The sequence below is a fragment of the Colletes latitarsis genome, chromosome 11, assembly GCF_051014445.1.
Source record: "Colletes latitarsis isolate SP2378_abdomen chromosome 11, iyColLati1, whole genome shotgun sequence".
In the NCBI taxonomy this organism is placed as follows: Eukaryota; Metazoa; Arthropoda; class Insecta; order Hymenoptera; family Colletidae; genus Colletes; species Colletes latitarsis.
Genome location: NC_135144.1, coordinates 23,612,998 through 23,635,896, shown reverse-complemented (window position 1 = coordinate 23,635,896; position 22,899 = coordinate 23,612,998). Strand labels below are relative to the sequence as shown.

Here is a 22,899-nt window from a genome sequence, read left to right as displayed (position 1 = left end):
TGTTTCAGAAAGGTTGCACGACTCTGGATCTGCACAAGTACGGGATTCTAAGGTCCAATTCAAGATTGTCTTCTCGAAACATCACGAAAAATCATGAAAATACTCTTATGGAACTTGGAAACAAAATTATCGTTTAACACTAGACCTATCGCGACCGGTCAAATGACCGATTGAATGGTTTATATTTTTTTGTAAAAAAATTGGGCAAAATTTGGAATAAATTCTGATTAGTTTCCGATGTAAATAGGAAATATATGTATAGCAAAGAAGAAAGGAGAGAATCTTCAGTTTCCACCGTCTTAAAACAGTCTAACAACGCGTATTAAAAATACTAAAACTTTAGACGCGTGCAGTTCCAAAACTACTACTGCTTTATCCATTATTGAGCCATCGTTAGCAGCGGCAAACCTTCCTCTTTAAAATGGTTTTTGGTTTTCGTCGATCCGACTTCTCGTTTCGGAGATATCGTAATTTATGTAAAGGGGTAATTTTTCTAATTCGACTATCTCTGTCTCCGTCTGACGCGTCGCGCCGGACCTCTCTTTCTCGTACGTGACACGCGACCGAGTGGCCGAGTGACCTAGTTTCTCCAAGCACGTGCCGGTCAACGACCTTGACAAGGCCGTAGTAAACAAATGCTTCGGAGCCTTATATCTCCGGAACTAGCCACCGCATCGACGCGAAACTAAAATCGCTATATCTCCGGAACTAATTGAGCTATCGACTCGTTCGAACGCTCGTTTTAAAGGGCATTTCATCCTCTATCTAATGGTTACATCACCTACTATAATTTACGCTGTGTTCTATATTTATTTTGAAATTAACTTTGACGCTACATATCCAAAGTAGTTTCGGCACTTCCTATTGATCATACGACTAATGTGGGATAAAACTGGACTACAAATTGTTTATTTAATTGAAAATGAATTTAAATTTGTATACTGGGTGTTTGCATAATTACTCTCTGGAATTAACTGCGGTATCGACTTGGAAGAAAATTTATTTTCAAAAGAGTTTCACCTTCTATTCGATGAAAATGACTAATTTACTAATACCATTAAAATACTAAAAAAGTAAACGCTAAAATTTGTTGCTCTCGAGCATTGCGGTATTTCCAAGTGAATCTGTCTGAAACGGTTTTCCGGGGGTGATGATTGTCGTTTCCAAGAATATCGAAGACATCCTTAATTTTCGATAGCAGATCGCGACACCGACGCGTGTCAACGAAGCAGTCTCTCGACACCGATCGAACTTCCTTTGCCAAGGATTTCAGGAAAGGGAAATGACAAGATCGGAAAGGGCGATGAGGTGAAGGTTCAGGTTATTTCAGGAAGCCGTAGTGATTACGCTTCGGTCGCCAATGAGAGCTTATCTCGCCGCCTTCTAAAGAAGTGTCTATATATACGTAGCCATTACTGCCCGCGCGCGGCAGAACCAGCCCCCCTCCTTCTGCCATTCTGTCCTCGGTCCGCCCCCGCGACTAAACTCCTTCAACCTCGGTAAGTTATTACGTCGTGAAAATAAGGAGAAAATTGGAAAGCGGTTTAGCCGTGAAAGCGGTGTCAATTACTGTCGGTGTTCTCGATACCGTCTAAGGTTTCTGACCTTTCGCAGATGGCTCGACGACGCGATCAAAGGACCCGACCCTACACGGAACCGCAACTTGCATCGAACCACCGTGGATACATTCCGTCTTGCAATTTACTAATTTGATTCGCTACAGGATCGACACGATTAATTACTGTACAACGTGGGGAACAGAAACGCGTCACGCGATATCAATCCTTCCACCATTGTATTGATTACCAAAATGTTGTCAAAATCATCAAATAGAATTTACTACTACCCAATTCTTTTTTTTTTTTAATGTATTTAGAAGTAACGGGTTTAAGATGTCGAGTAGCATTGCACGCAATCGATTTCTTGCGAAAGAAATTAGTAATTCTAATTCGATACTGTACCAGGATATGTTTGTTCCAGCGATGTTAGCTTTGAATATCGAATATTGTTTCCAAACTACACGTTCCTAAAGATGACGTTTGATCACTCGACAAACCAAAACCAAAGCACGATAACGATCGAAATGATAATTCCAGCATGGAGTATGTTTTATACACTGGAGTTGATATTATAGGTCGTGAACGACTCGTGGAGCGCGAATTCTGTCTGGCCAATAACATCACATTCTACTGATTTCGAAGTAGGTTGTTACGAGTTCATTTCGAGAGTTCTACGTTCTACTTATAACTTCTACAATGAACACGGAAGAACCAACTTGTTTTTAGTGTTTTCACGAATATTGTGAAGTCCGGAGAATGATCCTCCAAAACTCTGAGCACCATACTGTGCTCAGAGTTATGTCATGTGAATTATTCGTACCTGAAAAATCTTGTTATTAATTCTTGTTCTGTCGACTATTTTTTATTACTGAAACTGTTATTCTTAAAAGTGATAAAAAAAAATCGATCCAGAGAAAGGTACAAGAAGAATAAAAATTGCCAGCTAATATCTTCTTTATTTACGCGTATAATATCTAATTTAATTTTGTTCTATATTATTGATAAACTGTGGAACTTACTAACGCAAAATATTACTCTTCCTAATAATGTTTGTCGTCGACACAAAGAAGAAACGTTGTTCTTTACGGAGCTAGTTTTAATTACTACGCGAGTATCCTTCCAGAAAATTAATAACCGCGTGATTGGCAGTTAACGGATCAACAATGGCCCGTCTGTTTCATAAACTCGGTCTTCGTGGCGTCTTTGCAATTACCGCGTAAACATCGACAAACAAATTTGCTAAACCGCGTCGGGGGGAAGTTGATACGACGACAATGGAGCCCGCGACGCGGAAGAAAATGAAACGTTCATTGTGGCGATAAAAGGGCGTCATACCGTCAATCATCGGAGGACACCGACTTTATTGAGATAAAAAACCGCCAGAGCTCATTGGCTCTGTTGTTACAGGGTGGTAATGATCCTCCCAGGATGAGGGGGATCCGATCATCGATCGAATCTCCTTCCTGTCAATCTTCCGGGTACGGCTTTGTCGTTGAACGCCGCGCGGATAAAGGAACGAGCGCGAAACCGGAGCGATTTCTGGTGTCGAAATCGCGGTGATTGATGTGTTCCGTCGATAATTTGCTTCTCGACACCTGTGAATGGACGCGAGCACCGCTAAAAGCGCAGAGAACGTTTCAAAGGGACGGCGACCGCGGATGGAGAACGAGGTAATCCCAAAAATGTCTGCGTGGAATATCGGCGCCTGTTGCCCTTTCAACCAACCAGACGCCATTCACAGGGGCCGTGTCTTTCCTCGACAATCGTGGTTTCTGCTCGATCGACCGTCAATTTTCCTCGCCAGGTCAAAGTTCCTCGACTATTTTCCAAGTTTTCGCCACGTCAGAAATTCGATACCTCGACAAACACCTCGAATTATTCAGAAAAACATGGAATTTATTCTTAGTTCCACCTAGATTTATTCTCATTAACATTTTATCTTGAGAACTGATTTGTTTAGTCACCCAAATACAGTGACTAGACACTAGAAACATTTATCAGATTGTTCCGAATTGCTTCGACTGCCTCTTGGTATCATAGATACTTTTGAAACGTCCGAAATGGTACGATAAATGTTCTAGACATCTTCGAAGTGGTACAATCGGCGTTCTGGAAACGTTCGAAATAGTTTGACAGACGTTCTAGAGACGTTCGAAGCGATTCGACAGATGTTCTAGAGATAGTCGAAGTGGTACGATGAATGTTCTTGCGAAATAGGCCCAACAACGAAGGATAGGACGAGGAATGGGGGTGATCTAACAAGAATAACTGCTCTCATTTAGAACGAGTATAGTTTCTCTACTAGTACACTTTAAGATAGGTTCAGTAAATTATTCAATCTTATAAATGTTGGTAAGGTAGTAAATAATTCTGTTCGGAATAAAATATTTATTATTAAATACGTAGAGAAAGGAGTAGTATCGAGAACGTGAGTGTTTTAATTATAGTCTTTTCGAGTTGCACATAAATACAAAACTAAATATTTTCCCGGGCAAAGGTACTGCATTCAATTTACGTTGAATCCGTTTATCGAACGAAACTAAGCGTCGGAATTTTAGGAAAGAGAAAATAGTTCACGCGTGTTACGGAATTTGGTGAACTCATCGTTTGAAGCGTCACAAAGGATGCTTTTGCGTAAATGCACGTGCATAAACAGTGACCTCGAAACACCAGCGGAAAAAAGAGGAGAAACGTGTTCGATAAAATACAGCGTCGAAAATGCCACAAAAACGTTCGGAGCGAAGGAGCTGGTTTTCAGGATCTTGAGGAGCACCCTACTTTTGCATTCAAATGTGTACCTGGCCTAAAGTTTAATTACGAAACGGAAACTAGGTTAATCACTCGCGATTCAGGGGTTTTAAGCGAGAGGAATTTTTCTTGTTGTCGATTTCAAGCATACCCAACAGTATTAGGCCACTTTCCTTGCTTTTGAATTCAATAACATCGAGCAGGACTTACCATGCACATTAAAAAAATGAATTATTGTACAAATACAGATATTAAATTTTTAATATTTTTTAGGTATTTCTGATAATGTATCGTTATTTTGAACCATTATTTAACGTCGAATGACTTTGTACCAGAGGTCGTTGGAAGCTTAAACATTTGCTATACTACTGGAAATAAAAGAAAGTTAATATGTCATTAAAAAAAATAAAGACACTTTCAGTGTGGGCCGACTGACCGTTTCGAGGAGGATCAAAATGCTCGTTGCGATACTCAATTATTCCGAAAGTGATCTTCTTGATTATTTATTTATTTCACCTCGTCAGATTCACCGATTCCTTTAAATCTTTATTTATATTTTATGATAAATCGCTGTCCCCTACCAACCTGTGGGCGTACATGGTGTTCTTGCTGCTTCCACGAGGTCCTCGCGACTTCCGGGCGGCGCTTCCAGCATCGTTCCGCTTCCGGAGAATTTTTTCACGCACAGCAGGCTCAACGCTGAAACCAGAAAATGGGAATTCATTTTTTCGAGAAAATAAAGTTTCTCGTTACCATCTAAAAAATGAAAATACTCCACGCGAGAAACGAATAGAACGCTCGAGAACGAACCCTTTCTTCCATTACAGTACTTGTATGAACTCTCGATGCATTCTCCACGAGACGCAACAATTAGCCTCCAGATTGAACGTTGTACAATTCTTCTCTTACATTCGTTCGCCTCGTTAAGTGCGCGTTATTACCAGCGGATTAGATTTCTCCTTTACGATAAGAGAACTTCTCCTAAGTACGGAACTTTTCCATTCGCAATAATCCGGCTTCCACCCTAAGTCGACGGGTAATTATTAAGTAAGCTTAAACGAATGTACAAAGAGGATTCTCGATTGGATGATCCTTTGCAACCGCAGCGTAATTACTATAATCCCTGCGCTATAGGAGACTGCAGGTCATTTTTAGAAAGTCTAACTCGTTTTTCGTTGCGCGCTGCGTTAGCTGTTAGCTGAAATGTACCATCTGACTAGTAATTGACTCGCCCCACTTATAAATAAATTTCAATGTAGTACTACATTACCCATAGTAGTGTTTATTAAAAATCAAAGATAAATTTTTAAGAAAAATCGATAGGGGTTGGAGAAATTTTTCGAATATATTAAAAAGTTTCAAATCGTTCTAAAAAAAATTATTTTTAGTTGCAGGGCTTCATTGCAATCATTTTTGGTCATTACACATACCCCCGAAATCCTACGCACTTTCGAGAAAAAAATTCCTCATCGAAAATATAATGTCTGACCATACACGACATTTTTCCCTGAAATTTCATGCAAAAAAAAAAATTTCGAAATCGTTCTGAAAAAATTATTTTCGATTGTGGGGGTCAATTACAATCATTTTTGGTGAATAGACATACCCCCAAAATCCTACGCAGTTTCGAGAAAAAAATTCTTTATCGAAAATATAATGCGTGGCCAGAAAAGTTTCTGCAATTTTAAATATTTTCTATTTTTCCCCCAATCAATTATTTTATATAGTCTATTACTTAAACCAATAACGAACGTTTACAATTTTAATTTCACTATTCTACAATTGTGTTTATTCAAAGGATGGGTAAAATTACACAAATGAGGACGTAAAAAGATATCAACTCATTTGTGACCGACGATTGCACCCTTTTAAACAAATAAAAACAGTAAATTCTCCGACCAGAGATACAGAATACCGTTCTTCCGGAAGCAACTCGGTGTCTGCTACCAAGTATTCCACGACAATTATGTATTCTCCTTTTCCGTGCAATTTGCCATCGACTCTGTCTCGAGTTACGTTAAAAGGGGAACACTCGGAAGCGCGCGATCCACACGAGGCTCGCGTGCACGGGTCGGGGCACGTTTTAATTAAATTTTCGCGACCTCAGCTTCACGAGTATGCTAGTCGCGCGTAATAACGCGTCTACACTGCTCGTGCACAAGTACGCGCGTGTCCGATCCGAATTCGCACGAGCGGTGTAACACACTGTTTCGCCTTTGTGCTCGGCCGACAGCCAGAAAGAGAGTATTAACAACACCGTCGCGTCGCTTCTATCGTGGTAACGCTCGAAATACCGCATGCACGATTAATTTTGCGACCGCATCCTAAAACATAGCGATCGAAATCCGCACGAGACTACCTTTTCTTGTCGCGCGCCTCGTCGAGCGAACAGAACCTTTCACAACATCCCATTCGCTGGAAAAAGTTCATCTGCTCTTCGAGAAGAATTTATATACGCGGCATCCCATCGTACATCGTATGGAGACAGTAATTAAAACATACAAATCCATACAGAATTATTTGAGACCCATTGTCTATAAAACGATGATTTGCAATATTGAAATATTCTGTAACAGAGTTGAACAAGGCTTCGAGCGGATTTGAATTGCATCTGAGTACTACGAAAGTATAAGACGATCAATGATCCTTGCAAGCTTGCATTGAAATGCAAGGTGGTCATTTCGAGCGTCTCTCTAAACGCAAGCAGATAGAATACAAATCGAATCGTTCAATTTTACAGAATTTATTCCGTTTACTATTAAACAAGATATTAATGAAAGGTTTCATTATCTTTGGTCAAGTCCTTAATAAATTACTCATTTTGCAACCCTTTGTCTTGTCCACTATTTCAGAGTTTCAAAGAGACGAAACGCGCTCCTCGAGATGCCCGAGCACGAGCGTCGCTCATTTAATTTGTCGATACGTGATCGAGGCGTTCCTTTATTGAAAAGCATCGTATCTATTGCTCTGTACTCCTATCAAGGAAGGAAAGAGTTTCGCTTTATCTCTTCAATCATCGATAATGGCATCGAAATACAAATAATACATTTCTGAAGCACGGGACGCGATCATCGAGCCCCTACAGACGCTGTTGACGTTTCCCATCCTGGAGCATCACGGCCTCCATTACGCTACGTTTTTGCAAAATAAAGAGTGAAGCTGCCTCTTATACCTTCGATCGTCGATGGTTGATTGGAAATAATAAGGACGCAGGAAATTTCATTTCTCTTCCATATCCACGTCTCTTGTGTTTGACGTTTCGTAATTTCACAACAATGGATTCTATTGTGCTTTAAAATATATATACATTTTTATATTGGCCGAAATTTGGTTTTGTATAGACTTTTTAATTTAAGGATTGGTACTCTGAATCGAGGTTTCACTTCCTTATTACTTTAGATCACAATTTCACAACGTAGATTATCTATCACTCTCCGATCTCTACAATTATATACATTGTTCTTTATAAAATTCCAATTCGTTCGATTCAAATCTATCTTAAGAGACAAAGAACACGCAAGATTACTTTGTTTTTAAATTCTTGTCAGTGACTGTACACGTTTTGGAATGTCGGGATCGGTGTCTTTGTCACTTACATTTCGACGGAGGAATTCAGGACGGTCGAAAGTTTCCTGGATCGTGGCCCCGGCTGCGTGCTGTTCAATTTTCATCCTTTGACGATAGAAGAAAATCAGGAAGCATCGGGCATCGAGTTCCGTCAGCCACCGAACGATCCCTTTTGTCTCGTTTTATTTTCCAACCGGCTCGTCGCGTTCCCCCTCGACTCCCTCTCCTTCGATTCCTTCCTCCTTTTCTCGATCCCTTTGTGCCGGCTAGATCGAGCGGACTGTTTTCCTTCACGAGCCGCGCGCGGCACGCGTTCTAATCTCCCACGAAGCGTTCGCTCCGTCGCCTCTACGTCCTCCAGTTTGCGGATAGTTTCAAAGCAAATTCGCCAGTCGCAATTGCAGATAAAATTGCGGCTCGCGGAAGCGTTGCCCGAAGAATGTCGTATTTCTCTAAGCGAGTCGTCGCCAAACTTGTATGCACAACTTCTTTCCTGGAATTCGTTGCAACGGCGAAAAATGTTTCCTCTGTTATTTTGAAATCAAATAAATATACTACGAATCCAAATTAGAGTATTTTATCTTAACTCTTTTACAATGCAAAATAAAAAGAAAATATGATTCGCTGCGATGAGAGTTTCGACGATCAGATTCGAATAACAGAAAGTTAATAAGGGAATAGTAACGTTTAACAAGTTTAAAAAAATCTAGATACCCCATTTTTCCAGCCCTAAAAGAATTTGTCGTAAATAAAAAATAAGTCCCGCGATTAATTTAGGGAGCAAAGTGAAGAATTATTTGTAATACTTTGTCTCGAATAAGTTCTTTTCCTCGACTCCACGCCACGTTGACATTACCTTACGATTAATGGCGTCCCTAGGGGAGTTGTCTCTGTCGGTGAGGAAGACCCCAGAGTAAATAGTAAACTTCTTTACAGCCATTGCACACTAGAGCCAAGTTGATCTTCCCAACCTCGTTACTTTATGACTCGGATAACGAAGAGAGCACTACTTATTTCTCGTCCAATAACCTTCTGGTAGAGGGTTGATCTTCGGATCAAGGATACTGGCTCCATACACTGAATAATTTAGAGCGTTTCGAAGCAGAGCAAACACTCACTGGTCTACAATTTATTGTTACTGATATAATATTACGTCTATACTTTAAAATTACCAATATTCAAGATAAGGGATTTTTTTTCGTTTGTCTAAGGCCTCGTAGTAAATAAAATATAGAACATTCGCATTCTGATCTCGTTTATAACTCATTTTCTGAATGATAAAGGGACATTTCGTACCTTGGTAAATTCTCCTTTGATTTTTTGAGAATATGCCCCAGTGAAATTCGTCCAGAACCGCAGAATTAGTGGACGACGGAGGCTGGAAAACAGGTAGCCTGTACGCGCTCGTATTATTTTGGAAATGTAGGTATTACCCAGCCAGCGACCCCGACGATTGGTATCGGATCCTGAACATTTCGGTTAGCCAGGAATCCCGTCGCACAACTCGCAACAGAAATTATTCGCGTTCTGCTGAACAAACGGGGCCCGCATACCGGCCGAACGTTTCGTTCCAAACGTGACGTTGCGCGAAACGCTCGCTGGCCGCATATTCTTCAATCGCTTTGACGTTTAGGATGTTCTTCTGTCCGCCATTCTGCTCGTCAGGACTCTCAGCGAAGTTCAAACGCGTTGCCACGGCGTACCGCGGAAAAATCCACGTTCGAAAATGCCCGTTTTCGGTACTTGTTTGCACGTCAAACTTATTTCAGCCCGAGGGTCAATTTGCACTTTTCTACCGTGTCGTGGAAAAGGTTAAAAGGTTAAAGTTTCGCCTTGCATTACGAATATTTGGGTATGTTGCGATTCGGTTCAAACATACCGAACGACCGAATGGTATAAATACGAAATAATTTTCTTTGAACCGTGTTCGAACGGATTATATTGATCGTTGAATTAATCCCTTTTTGTGTAAAAATGGGTCAGAAAAAATATAGAGAATTGAATATGATGGAAAAAAAAATGTATGATATCAAGAGCGAATAAATGTATCGGTTGGTTTAAAACGATAAAATGGCCTTTTGAACAGCGTGCATGGGACATTTGCATAATGTTAAAGCTACTGACTTGTTAGCTTGAATATTACTCCCAATGATTTTCGAATAAAATGTGAATATTTGTATCAAACGAAACATTCTGAAAATGTACTTTTAATCCTAGTCCTTGCATTCGCGTTTCCGTCGTCTGTTACGAATACACAGTGCCCGCGAAAGAATTGAACGTCGAACGTTGGAACACGGTACCTTTTATGACCGCCACGGTGTCCATTCTTTATTCGCCGTCCACTGGTTCTCCCACTGAGATACGTGAGGAGAAATTCAACGAAACCTATACGGCTCGAAAGTGGAAATTCCAACCTCGCCGAGGCTTCTAGAGATTTTTATTTATTCGAATGCCGTGGTCATTTATCTCCAGCCTGGCGATCTTCTGCGACCGATAGCCTCCAGCCAGGCGACGTTCCAGGATCAAATTCTTGTTAGAAAGAAAACCGTGCACCAACGACTAACCCACTGTTCAATTTCAGCTTTCGAAGACTCGATACACGACGCATTACTTCAATTACTTTGAACAATAAGATTTTCCTTTAACCTATTTCTATCAAAGATACCGAAAGACGTCTTTTAAAATTGTAACTTTTATTTCAAAATTCACGTAAACGATCCTTTGCATTAAAAATTACACCGTGCTACCTCAGAGGCCGATCAAACGTGTAAAAGTAATTTTCAAACTGTTGGTCTATAAATATATAATAATTTTGTAGTTTGAATGGGAGTAATCCTTTAAAAGATAAAGCTTTAAAGGGTAGTCCCTTGAATTTGATTTGTCACAAGTTGAATATAGTGTGTATCGCTTAGTTTTTGCTACTCCACAAACATGCAGAGTGTCATCGAAATTGGGGAAAGAGGATAGATCGGTGATGGTCCTTGTCAGAATCGATGTCAAGTGAAACATCGAGTGACGACAAGCGAACCAGAATTCATTTGTTGGGCAATAACAGTACGCGTGGAAAAATATCGAATAATTTCCTTCGAAACTCAGAGCAATGCTATATTATTTTTTTAAATTTCTATCTTACCGAGACTGTGATAATTAAAACATTTCAATTACGATGACTTCTGCGCTTTTAATCGACAATGGAATTGTCTATAGTATAAATCGTTATGTTTGAAAGAGTGCAATTTAAAAGAAGCATACACACTGTACGGAATAACACGGGGGAAAATAAAATGGTTGCTGATTATGACGTAACAGAGGAAATGCGACTCACCCCGCTTCACGTCTCGCCACGTGTTCGTGATTTCGTCGAATCTTCCTTGTCCGTTTGGTGTTCACCCATATAGTCCTCTCACATCGTTCCGATGCCCGACGTTCTTCGAACCTGAAACGCATTTCGAACAAAAAGATTTACTCAGACGCGTGCAACGAAGTACTCGATGTTCTAAAAATCAACAAAAACATCGATCGTCGCAAGGAAATCGCGCGAAACGCCTTTACGACTATTTTTCACCGAGAATTCGTTTTTATCGTGCCGGGATGCCTCGAAAGATGCACGTACGAATCTACGGCGACAGGCTGCGCAATCTAACGACGTCGTTGGTTGCACTCGCGACGAATGCGCGGAACGTCTGGCCTGTCTGCACACACACACACACACACACACCGCCCAACGTGGCACAACTCCGAGGCAAACAATCAGACTTTCGTGCATGGAACATAAATCTAACTCGACTTTCTTATTTATTTAGAGAGTCCATCGCGGCGAACACGTTCTCGCTTACGTTTGACAGGAACACGGAACGTCGATTAAGTTATGACTCGAATAACAGAGATTGCGTTTCACCCGTTGCCATGTTTCTGCGCCAGGCGAAAGAGCGTTGGTAATAATTTTCGAGGAAAGAGTCGTTTTTCTCTCGTGGAGTCGACTCGCGTAAATAGAAATAAATTCTGCGACCACGTTTGATATATGCACCGCGCTTCGCGATGAATTTGAGACTTTTAAATAAACGAATGCGCTCGATTGAGAGTGCAGCGATCGCGTTACAGTTCAGTAATTACAGGAGCCAAGTTCTAAAATTATTTCTTCGTCCAGAGGAATTTTAATCGTAAATTCCTGTGCATACATTACCCTTCTTAGAGTTATTGTTTGCTAACATATAGATGCACAAAGGTAATTACAAGTAGAAATATCTTGAATACAATTATTTTATATCTTCACGATCTTCTGGACCTTATTTATCTTTTGGTCGATTGGAACATGCGTAGCGAAACGTCCCGTGTTTGTGACACGCGCTGTAGTTTGATTGCGATCTTGGATCCCGAATCCGCGAATTCTGAGTGCCTACGCTTGTTTCATTCCTGAATCCTGGGCATCTGTTTATGTCTCGCATAGCACGGGTTCGCAGGCTACACACACGTGTGCATATGCGGGCACATGCGGCGAGACGCATACACCGCAGAACACGCAAGAGCAAACAAGAGGAGCAAGCATGTGCGGCTTACGCGAAATGTTGGCTGCAAACTGGGAATCGTAAAGCCTCGAGCGTTGTAACCCTTATCCCCCGTGTTTGTTTAACCATATTTTATCGTTTTGGTTCGTTTCGCGAGGAAACGCTCTAATGAATCGAATACTCTGGCACGTTGATTCGACCGAAACGCATATGCACGCCGCGTTACCGTACGTCTCGTTTCAGAAATTTCGCGTTCCCGTCGAATATTTATTTTCTACGGCTAATCAACGGAAATATTCGGTTTCATCGGTCAGAATTCAGCGAACAAACACCGTGCTTTTGCTTTTATTTTTCTCGGTTACGCGATCGAAGTTCATACGTACGAGCACGTTGATTCGCGAGAATTACAAACGAATTATTTTCCAGGCACGAGCGATATATTTTTTTTTTGCTATCGGGGACATCGACGTAATTTACGTCGCGTCGAAGCGAATGAGGAACGCCGAAACGCGCTGTAAGCGTCCGCGAATAGTGCTCCGAAACGAAATTGGTCGTAAAATCCGTGACGAAGAATCTTTTATCTCTTAATGTTCTCCGTTCCTCATCCCCCCGTTGCGCCTGGCACCGTTACAAGATAAGGGATGCTCGTTCTCTTCTTAATCTTCGCTTTTCCACCTCGTTCTGTTACGCTTTTGTCCGATTCCTTTATTGCATCTTACATTTGGAAGCAAAGCACAGTTTCTTTCGTGCAACGACGCGTTAAAATAAAGCTAACGAATATCCCTGATTCGCTTGAAACGCGATTTAATGCATTTGGACGGAGAAAAAGCAAATTGTTGTACAATCATGCTATCGAAGCTCGACAATACATTGCGCTCGTAGAAGATAAAGAGAGTAAAGAGAAGATTCCTTGGTTTAAATTTAGATTCTAATATAGAATCACAATTACAAAATTATTACAAACGTCCATTTTCTAAATTAAAAACTTATTCTTCGTTTCTTCTTGTTTGCTCTTCACAACGAATTGAAAATATAAAAAAATTTCTAAAAACACTTATCAGATTTATACTAAATCGTATATGTTAAATCTTTCTCGATTATTTCCAAAAGTTTCGGATCAATTGCAATGGCTCGGACCACAGAAGCATCAAGGACCATCAGTAACATTCCGATTCAATACATTCTTCGAGTGGTCATCGACAGTTTATCTCTCGACGCTAGCAAAAGTTCTACAATTTTTCTTTTCCGACCAACCCGTTATCCTGTCGAAAAAGGCGGTTACGGTTTCACGACGACACGAAACGCTCGGTGTTCGACGGTTTTCACGTTTCGTCGCCTCCGATTTTTCTCCTCTCTTTCGGTCACCGTGCCTCCCCACCCCCCTACACACTTTCGGTTCGACGATTGTAACTCAAGTCGTGGCTTGGACAGCCAGAGGAAACTCCGGGTTGAAGTAGTCGTGAAACTTTCGACGACAAGGACGATTGGTTTCCGCCTGAAAACAGCTTTCAGACACCAATTACCGGTGCGGCTGGCTACAACCGACCGGTGACCACTCGAGCGATAACTGAAACCCCCGTCAGGATTTCGCTACTGCAAGAAGTTTCGAAGCTGCTATACCGAATTAGCGAACGCGAGGATAGAGACGCCGTCGTCTATAACCGGAAACACCCTGAGATCTTTGTGCAACGCGGACGAATGGAGACCGAAATAATGATAATAAAACGGACAGCGTTCCGTCGATTATCCTTTTCAGACGTGTTTTTCGTCTATCGTTTCGCTTTATAAATTCTACAGCTTCAATCGTGGTCTAAAATCGAGTGTAAAATCAAATTTCAGGCTTCGATATTCCTTGTTGCTTGATCATCGATGAGGTACATGAGAAAGAAAGAGAAATAATTCTGAGGCTACGCTCAACCTTTCTTTCTCGCAAGTGCTCGACCAACTACTTCTTTTCATTACAATCCTCCAGCTATCTCGCTTGTTTCTTTCTACAACAAGTACAATTGTCAGTTTCGAACAGTGGTATATATCGGTTTTATATTATACGTAGAGTTCTCTAAAAATTAACGACATAAATAAAGTTGCAAATTATTTGCTTCGCTGCATAGAATCGTTAAGAATACATAAGAAAAAAAATTGTAATTGTAATTAGTGTAAGGAAATTTGGAAATACAGATAACTTAAAGTGGTTGAGAATTAAAAAGTAATCTAATATATGAAAGTAATAAGAATCTCTCGCTATTCGTAACGTTGGTATGATGTTCATAAACCCTTCCTGCTGTGGTACCTTGGCATCTAAGCGACACAGAATGCCCTAACTTCCTACAAGAGTCCATTAGCACTTGAGACCATAGCATCGTGATTTATAGCAGTAATTAATGTTTGTTAGCGACTGACCATGAACCTGGTTGTAGTTGCAGCGTCTAAAGTAAATCCCCTGCAGCATCTATGGGGTTTGCATCAAGATGGTTGCTTAAAAATCCTCGCTGTATAATAATTTCCGAGCGTTTCGGTACGTTTTTAAAATCGATTTTTTCGAAAACGAGACGTTGTATCAAAAAAGTGGAAGTTCGTCCAATGACAAATCGAAAATGATTCTAAGGTAGTTGACGAAAGTTGAGAAGACATAGTTTCTGACTTTCACACGAGCTTGCTGCTGTTAATTGTTCGAATGGCCCGCGGCTAGATCCAGGAACACAACGCTATACAGTTGTCCAATTTATGGTCTAACAAACAATTAGACAAACTTTGTTATAACGAACACGCATATAACGAGATCACAACTGTTAATACCAAACCGCTGCAACGATTACAATTTACTCTGAGAAATAATACATTGTATATCTTATCGATAGTATTTTTTTTTTGGTCAAATAAAAATCAAACTATATTTAGGTTACGACTATAATTATATTCCATTGTATTATTACTGTAAACAATTTTTTTTTCGAGGAATCTACGATCCTTACTATGGCAAGTCTATTCGATAAGCACACGAGTGTTCTGTCGCCGGATGGGAGGAAGAAAATAGACGAATTATAGGCGAACGATACTCGAACGAAATCCGCCAGTGAAAAACGTTTCTCTAGGCGCGAAAGCGAACGAGGTCGCCGTTATTTCCGATACCACGCGAACGATGATATTTTCGAGCAGCCAGTCATGTCGGAGTTATTGCTCTGGGGTTTTCGAGGTTATAGTTTGCGGCCAACTTCGAGCGCGGTCTGTGCTTCTGATATAAAAAAACATGAAAATGTAAATGACAAACGCCCTCCGTGAATATGCAGAAAACTACTGCAGAACCTCGTGCTATAACGTACAGTATTAATCTTCAGACACCGTCTATACCTTCTCGCTCTGTATGCAAATGTAGGATGTAATACGAACACTCCCCCTGACTACATCTTAATTTTCAAGCACACGTTCTCCATCTCGTTCGGATGAAGTGGCATTTCAGACAAATTACACGGAGCATTAGACAATTTCAAGAAGTTTCTAGATGTTTAAGTATTCGCGAGTTTGAACGTTCGAAAATGTCCAAATAATAAATGAATAAACAGATAACAGAGTTTTGAATGTCGAATACTCGAAAATCAATTTCAAATTCAAGATTTCAACCATGAAGGTATCGTTTGCAGAAATTAATTAGAACGACGACTCGTTTAGTTATTAGAGCAGGATTCGGACATTGCTACAAAGATGAACGCCCGTCCGTGTATCCATATTCGCGTATTATGCATGCATCAAGATCTCAGCTGGTAAACTGGCCGACCCTGTTACACATACGCACACACCCCATTCATGGGTTTGGCTCCCAGGAGTCGTATAGTTGGTGACTAGTAATTACCTAGACGAGTGACACTATCTCCGTTATCACTCCCAGGGTGCAACGAACATGCAATATCCGGGCTTACGTTCATAAAGGACGTTCGTTCGGACCCATACGAATTGTGTAATTTCCGTTATCAAGTCGATCACGATAATTCCGTTTCAACGTATAGTCAGCGCCGTAGATAACTGATTAACTTACCCCCAACAAAAATCACTTTGGTCGAGACGAAATTCTCGACTCACGTTTTTTCCCCTGACGGCCGTTCTGGAAGAATTTGTTCCTTGTAAAAAGATTATCCTGTTCGATTTAATTGAAAATATTTGAATTTTGTTCACTTTACTCGTACCACATGGTATGTATATTTAAAAAATGAAAAATATATGTTATTTAAAAATCGATACCAGGCCAGGATTAATTTTATCGAACAAAATGATTGCACATAACGTTGCAACGAAGAATGTAGTTTGTAAAGGGGAATAGGAAGGCGACGCTATCGTATCGGTTCCAATCCCGGCTAATCAAAAACCAAATCAGATCTTACATTTACACTTTTGTTGTTTTCCATTCTGAGAATCCAACCGCGTAGAATGCACGATAAGAACGCGAGCGTTGCATTCGTGGTTACGAAAGAATCGACTAACCGATGCAACTCCTTTCAGCCTCCCATATTCTCTACTATTTTTACGACTCGACTATTTCTTCCGCCCCCTCCCCGTCCTCCTTAGGTCCTCTTACCTTTACCCGTGTCTACAAGCATATACACATACATATTTATACGTGTACTTGCTACTTTTCCGTATTCCTTTTCGAATATCTCCCCGTCCCACTGGTTTTCATTCCCCGCATGTCTTTTCCCGCTTCTGTGGCGGGCCGCGCGTTTATCCGGATGCTTTTGAGGTACGTACACACGCGGCAGACGTTCCACGGGAAAAAGGACGAGTTCATAACCCGGGATACGGACGGGAATATAAAGTAGACTGTACGGTGGAACGATCTCATAACCTTTTTCCACGCCTCGCGCGGTCCACATTTTTCCCCCGCCATCTTGGCTACTTCTCCTTGACCAAACGAACATCTTTTTAACTCCTAAGTATTCCGTGACCAGTCTGGCTATTAGAAAACATTCCTTTCTTATTGCGTTTCCCGTTGTTCGACAAAGTCGACAATATTTTTATAATAAGCAGGGGATAATTATAACGTGAAATTTCCAGAAACTTTACTTTCAATGGTCTCGCCAATGTATCCATTATCGTGCGTTTCAAATGTTAAAAGAATTATAGCGAAATTCGAAAAAATGGCAATAGTACAGGTTTTTAGATCAGAAGACACAGTTTGTTCCAAAACTAACTCAATCTCCAAAGTTAAAAACATGTTATCGACCTCGTCAATATTCGGTAATATTCCATTGATACAGCCCTGGTGGGTGCTGTGTGCAACCGAAAAACTGTATTGCTTCGAGAAGGTCAGTTATTTATGTTTGAAGAAACTTTTGTGGCTTAAAATTAATTAATAGTTTTCTCGGGGATGAAATCTGAAATATCACGGATATCAAGCAATTTTTCGGCGTCTAAACCAGACAGACCTCTCAAGAAAGGGGGAGGTAGACAACTCTGATATCTCTGGCGGTCCGAAAGTTGAGGAAACGGCCGTCGGGCATCCGGATGCAAATGAAATTTTGCGAGAGCTAACCTCGCTCCAGTTTCTCCCCGCGAAGCGGCCGATTATTAAACTTCGAGGCGCGCCGCGCGCGAGGAAAAAATTAGCTGGCCAACCGCCTGACTGGCCGCTGTTGAATATACTCTGCCACTTAAAAGTTCGGGATCGCTTATAATATTCGCAGTGTATGAAAGAAAACAGAACAAAAGGTAATGCGATTGAAAGTTCGTCGAGTTTCTTTACCTTGTCGCGTCGAGTAATTCCGGAAACAATTTGACCGTTCGAAGCATCGAAGAAACAATTTATCGAATATAAGTTATTGCTTTATGCGTATTGTGGGAAATTTTAATTCTAAAAAAAACTAAATAATGCACTTAATATGCAAAAATATGTGAAATATTAATTTCTACAAAGCTTCATTTCATTAATTCTACTGGTAAAAATATGAATTGTTATAAAGATCCGTAATCTAGTTATTATTAATAGACCAGCAATGTGGATTTTAATTTCATTAAACTGTTATGAATTGAATTAGACGGTGAAGTAAATGGTGCGATTTAACGTTTAAAGCACACCTCTAGAAATTATTATAAAATATAATAAGAATATAGAAGAATATATTCGGATTTCAGTTGATGTGAAATGGTAATGTGATTTTCTATTTAATTTAATAACGTCCTTTCCGCGAATGAAGAGATTGCAAAATGCTCAATAATGGTCTCCGATGCTTCCCTGAGACATTTTATGGTCGATAATTCTCCAAAGGACGCGCTGATTGTTACTGTAGGCAGCGTGTCTTGCGGTGTAATTTATCACGAACATCGGAGTTCCCCGTTTCTTATAGTGACAACATTTTCTAGCAATTAACGTGCATCTCGCAATTTCACGAGAATGGAAACTCCCAACCAAACGGGGAAAGAGTGATCGAAGCGAAAATAACTGATCTACTAAAGCTCGGCCGTATAATAAATGATTAATTGCGAGGAATATAATTAATCGAACAATCCGTACATTCTCTGATCCGTGCATTAATCACGATCGTGAATGTTTGAACAATTCTGATTCGATTTAATTAACGCCAATCAACGAACACGCTAAATATTAATAGAACTCTCGAACAACGCGTAACATTCAGCGTGATTAACGGCTTGCTGAAATCGTAAGAGGACGATTCTGAATAAATTTTCTATTAAAAACAAATTTAAGTTAAAAAATATATTTTTCCATTCAACCAAACGAAATGGTGTTTTCTCAAAAAATCATGTTAAAAAAATATTGATTTCTGAGCTTTATGATTGCACAGTAATTATTCATGACTGAATTTCGTTGAGAATGAAAATATTGCTTTGGTTGCAATTTTATTGTATAATTACATAGAGTTACACGTAGGAAGGGTTATTGTTATTGATAACCACATTTGGACAGTGTATTTTAGTCGGGAAAAGAATTATTATCCTGTAACTTTCTTTTTTATTTTGGTTACAACAGTTAGAATCCCTGATCAGAGCATCAAACATCCATCCTAAAATTGCTGGCAGCAAGCATTTTATTTTATCCAAACTATTCTCGAGAAAGATGACATGTTTCGAGCTACGAGAAAGTGGATTCAGAATTTATAAACACCCCGTATTATGTAACAGATCCTTTGTGCTGCGAGCATCGTGCTTAGCTTTCACCTCTTAGTGGCGTCCTTATGGTAGAGGGATGCTATAAACGTCGTACATCCTTTGTCAAAGACGTTAGTCGTAATTTAAAGAACAGATTGCGACACAATGTGATTGCAACTAAAACACTCCAAGTTTAAACAGCGAAACGAGTTGCGTCACTAAATAATTTTATGGTTTACCTTGAAATTTCTGTCCAAAAAAATTGCATTTTTGTTCACCGTTTCATTAACCTTTAGATGTATTTCAGCTGACTACACAAAATTAGCCAAAAGATAGCCAAGTTTTTTTCCAATAGACTACACGATGCTTTCAGAGACACCTTAATATTTACGTGTCATAGTCGAGTCTTGAAATACTCGCATTCTTTCTGCCGTTCAATGCCTGGTGCAATTAAAATGCAATGCGACGCATCGTTGGGAAGTTCGTTCGCTGACAATAACCGAAATGGACGCGCATTAACGTCCCGTTTTAACACGTTCGTTTTGGCCAAGTGGCTCGGCTTTGATAACGCGGTAAATTTACCGTCGTGAAACGCGCTTCATTCAATAAAACCACTTCCAACGCGAGCCTCGAAAATATGCTCGGAACACGTTCTCGTCGATCCATTACCGGCGTGCCAGTTTCGCGAAAGTTCGTCTGTGGGTGCACAACAGTCCTCACCAAATACTGGAAGGATTCCCTAGAAATAGGAAAAAATCGATTTGCATAAATAATTTCTTTTCGTCAGCCGCACGAAACTGAACAAAACTTACGTTCAATGAAATAGAAATTAAGTTTGTATCAGATTGTATTAGATCGTAATGAAACCTATAGGTACAATTCCACGCCAAATCGGTTATTTTCTCTCCTATAATTCTTTAGAAAATAGATATAAACCTCAAAAATTTCTAGACTTTTAAAAAAAATTTAGTTCTCGACTGGTAACAAAATTAAATATAATATTATTGATATTAATACAGTTTTCTCGTCTTCCAGGTCTGCATTAGATCGTTTGTCAAGTGCCTATAGAGGAACAACTTTCAGTCAAATATCGCTGACAAATCGAATAAAGTCATTTACCGATAGTAGGAATAATTATTTAAGATTATACTTCGATCATGATATGCGGGCTGTACTGCAGAGAAAAAAATAAATAAAGGCAGACGAGGAGAGCAGTATTATTTCTCGAATAAACACCGCGGGACCGTAATTCGGCGAGATACGATCTTCCGACAATGGAGTCGCGCGATTCTCCTTGGATAAATCAAAACTCGGGAACCATAAAGCCTCGACTTTTCTTTCTCCGTCGTAAGGATAAACTCGACCGAGTTTCTCCAGGGCGAGGCAATAACGGCGCGACAACGCAAAAGCCCACGCGATCGTATTCATTCCCGAGCAATTTCTTTGTTTCTTTTCCAGCCAACTTAACACATCAACGACCGATCGAGAAGATTCAGGACAACGTTTTATCTTCCGTTTCTCAGTCGCCGGTGAAATGGAATCGCTTGCAGTTCGTCAAGTATCTTTTCGGCCCTTAAAAACTATTATTTTTCGTGAATTCCAGCAAGCATTATTTAATCACTGTACAAAGTTACACACAAATGTTAAACACAATGACCAAACGTGTAATTTACACGTGTACGCGTGCATTAACATATTCATGTTTCATTTTGTACTGTTACTAATGTAATTTGCAATACAAACATGGTTCCCTCGGTCACAGTTATCGATAACAAACGACATAACTTCGGTTAATAATTTTTATCGAAGCAATCATATTTTGATATAAGAAAATCGATGTAACGAAGATTCTATCTTTCGTGTAACGATATTTCCATAATCCATAAATCAGTCACGAATATATAAATACAACCGTATATTAGAAATTATATAAATTATAACACGGTTTAGATAAACGTGAAATGGAGATCTCTGATTTGGACTCGTACAAACTGTCTATTTCACAACTAAGCTCAGATATTTATTAAATAACAGACATAATAAGTGATATCTAGCAACCAAAGTATTTGGATTTCGTTTCAAAGACGTCATCGCGTTTAGACGATGTCTACGTCGCGTCTATTCCTCGGTTCTCTATTCCCCTCTTCGCGTTCTCTGGTCAGGACTCCTCATGCTCGTCCTCCAATGTCTCGAGGGTGGTTTCGTTCTCTCCGAAGTGACGCGCCTCGTGGCTGACTGAAGGGCTACTAAGAGGGCGGACGTCTGGACGTAATGGGGTCGATGCATCCTGAGGGGTGGATAACCCTCGGAAACAGAGGCTGTTGAAAATCTTTCGGGAAATTGCCGCTTTCTCAAACGCTGCTTGGTTTACAAAAACTTTTCCAATAGTATTTTCTTTCTGGCAGACAACTTCAAACCGTTTACTTTCGTTATCGAATCTGTAAAATGTCGATATTCGTATTTGGATGTTAGGGCGACATCGTAATCGCCACAGTTGACAGAAATTATTAGTCTATGCAAACACGTTTGCATTAGAATCATGTTTAAGAAATATAAATACATGGTGAACATTATAGAACATTTTCGTAATTGTTTTCAAGACAGAGTGACGATACAAAAAATTTGTAAATAAGTCTCAAGTAGAAATGACGAGTAATGGTCAGACGCGTTACCTGGTTCTTGATTAATATTCCAGAACGTTACTAAAAAATTTTGAATTACTCCTGTGTATCAAAAATTACTAAAATCGTAAAATGCTTAAATAAAATTCTGTTATTATCGCTAATAAGAGAAAATAGCTTGTAACGCTTTATATGTACCAACTTCTATATAAATGTTTGATCCAAATTGATCGTCCATCGTTCGTTCGCGAATAAATTATACTCAATTAACGAAACCCGATGCGATATCGAAGAGAATCTAGGTCCACGAACAACGAACGTTACATGCTATTTCATTTGCAGAGATTTATGAGCAACGATTTCACGCGTGTAGCAACCCCAGTAGCCACGGTCCCGCGATTATTATCGCTGGTACATGCGATAAACTCCGCACCCTATCCTTGAACATTAAGTACGAAGCACCGAGTATCCAGCTGCAGCTTAAATCGTCGGTATCACGAGTTTACGCGACGAGAGATCTCGTCGACGATCCTCGCGGTGTGCTTAAGTATGGAGATAATTGGTTTAGACAAGAAAGTTTCGCGCATAATACTGGGACCCTGTCGTTTGTAAAAGGGCAACGCGCTGTTAAGACTTTGAAAATGTTCAATTGTTTGGACAATTATTTACACAGTCCATCGTACGAAGAAATTGAGAATAATAAATATTAATTAGGCGAGTCGTGCTATGATTTGATTGGACTGTCCCATGAAATGTCGATTAAATATTGTTTCCTGATTTTTTAGAACGTACAGACGTTATCGA

The 22,899-nt window shown here is 40.0% G+C and overlaps 1 protein-coding gene across 3 annotated transcripts in view; it reads right to left on the bottom strand.

Moving 5' to 3' along the window:
- The window catches only part of LOC143347791 (uncharacterized), a 161,926-nt gene that overhangs the window by 37,138 nt on the left and 101,889 nt on the right, over positions 1-22,899 (bottom strand). For 2 of the 3 annotated variants that reach the window (XM_076777314.1, XM_076777312.1), the window contains 2 exons: positions 11,200-11,310; positions 4,893-5,006 (listed from right to left, as the gene is read on the bottom strand). In XM_076777314.1, coding sequence (XP_076633429.1) covers positions 4,893-5,006; positions 11,200-11,310 — 225 coding nt within the window. Of the gene's footprint in view, positions 1-4,892; positions 5,007-11,199; positions 11,311-16,409; positions 16,531-22,899 lie in introns of those variants that run through there. The other variant, XM_076777313.1, reaches the window with a different exon arrangement.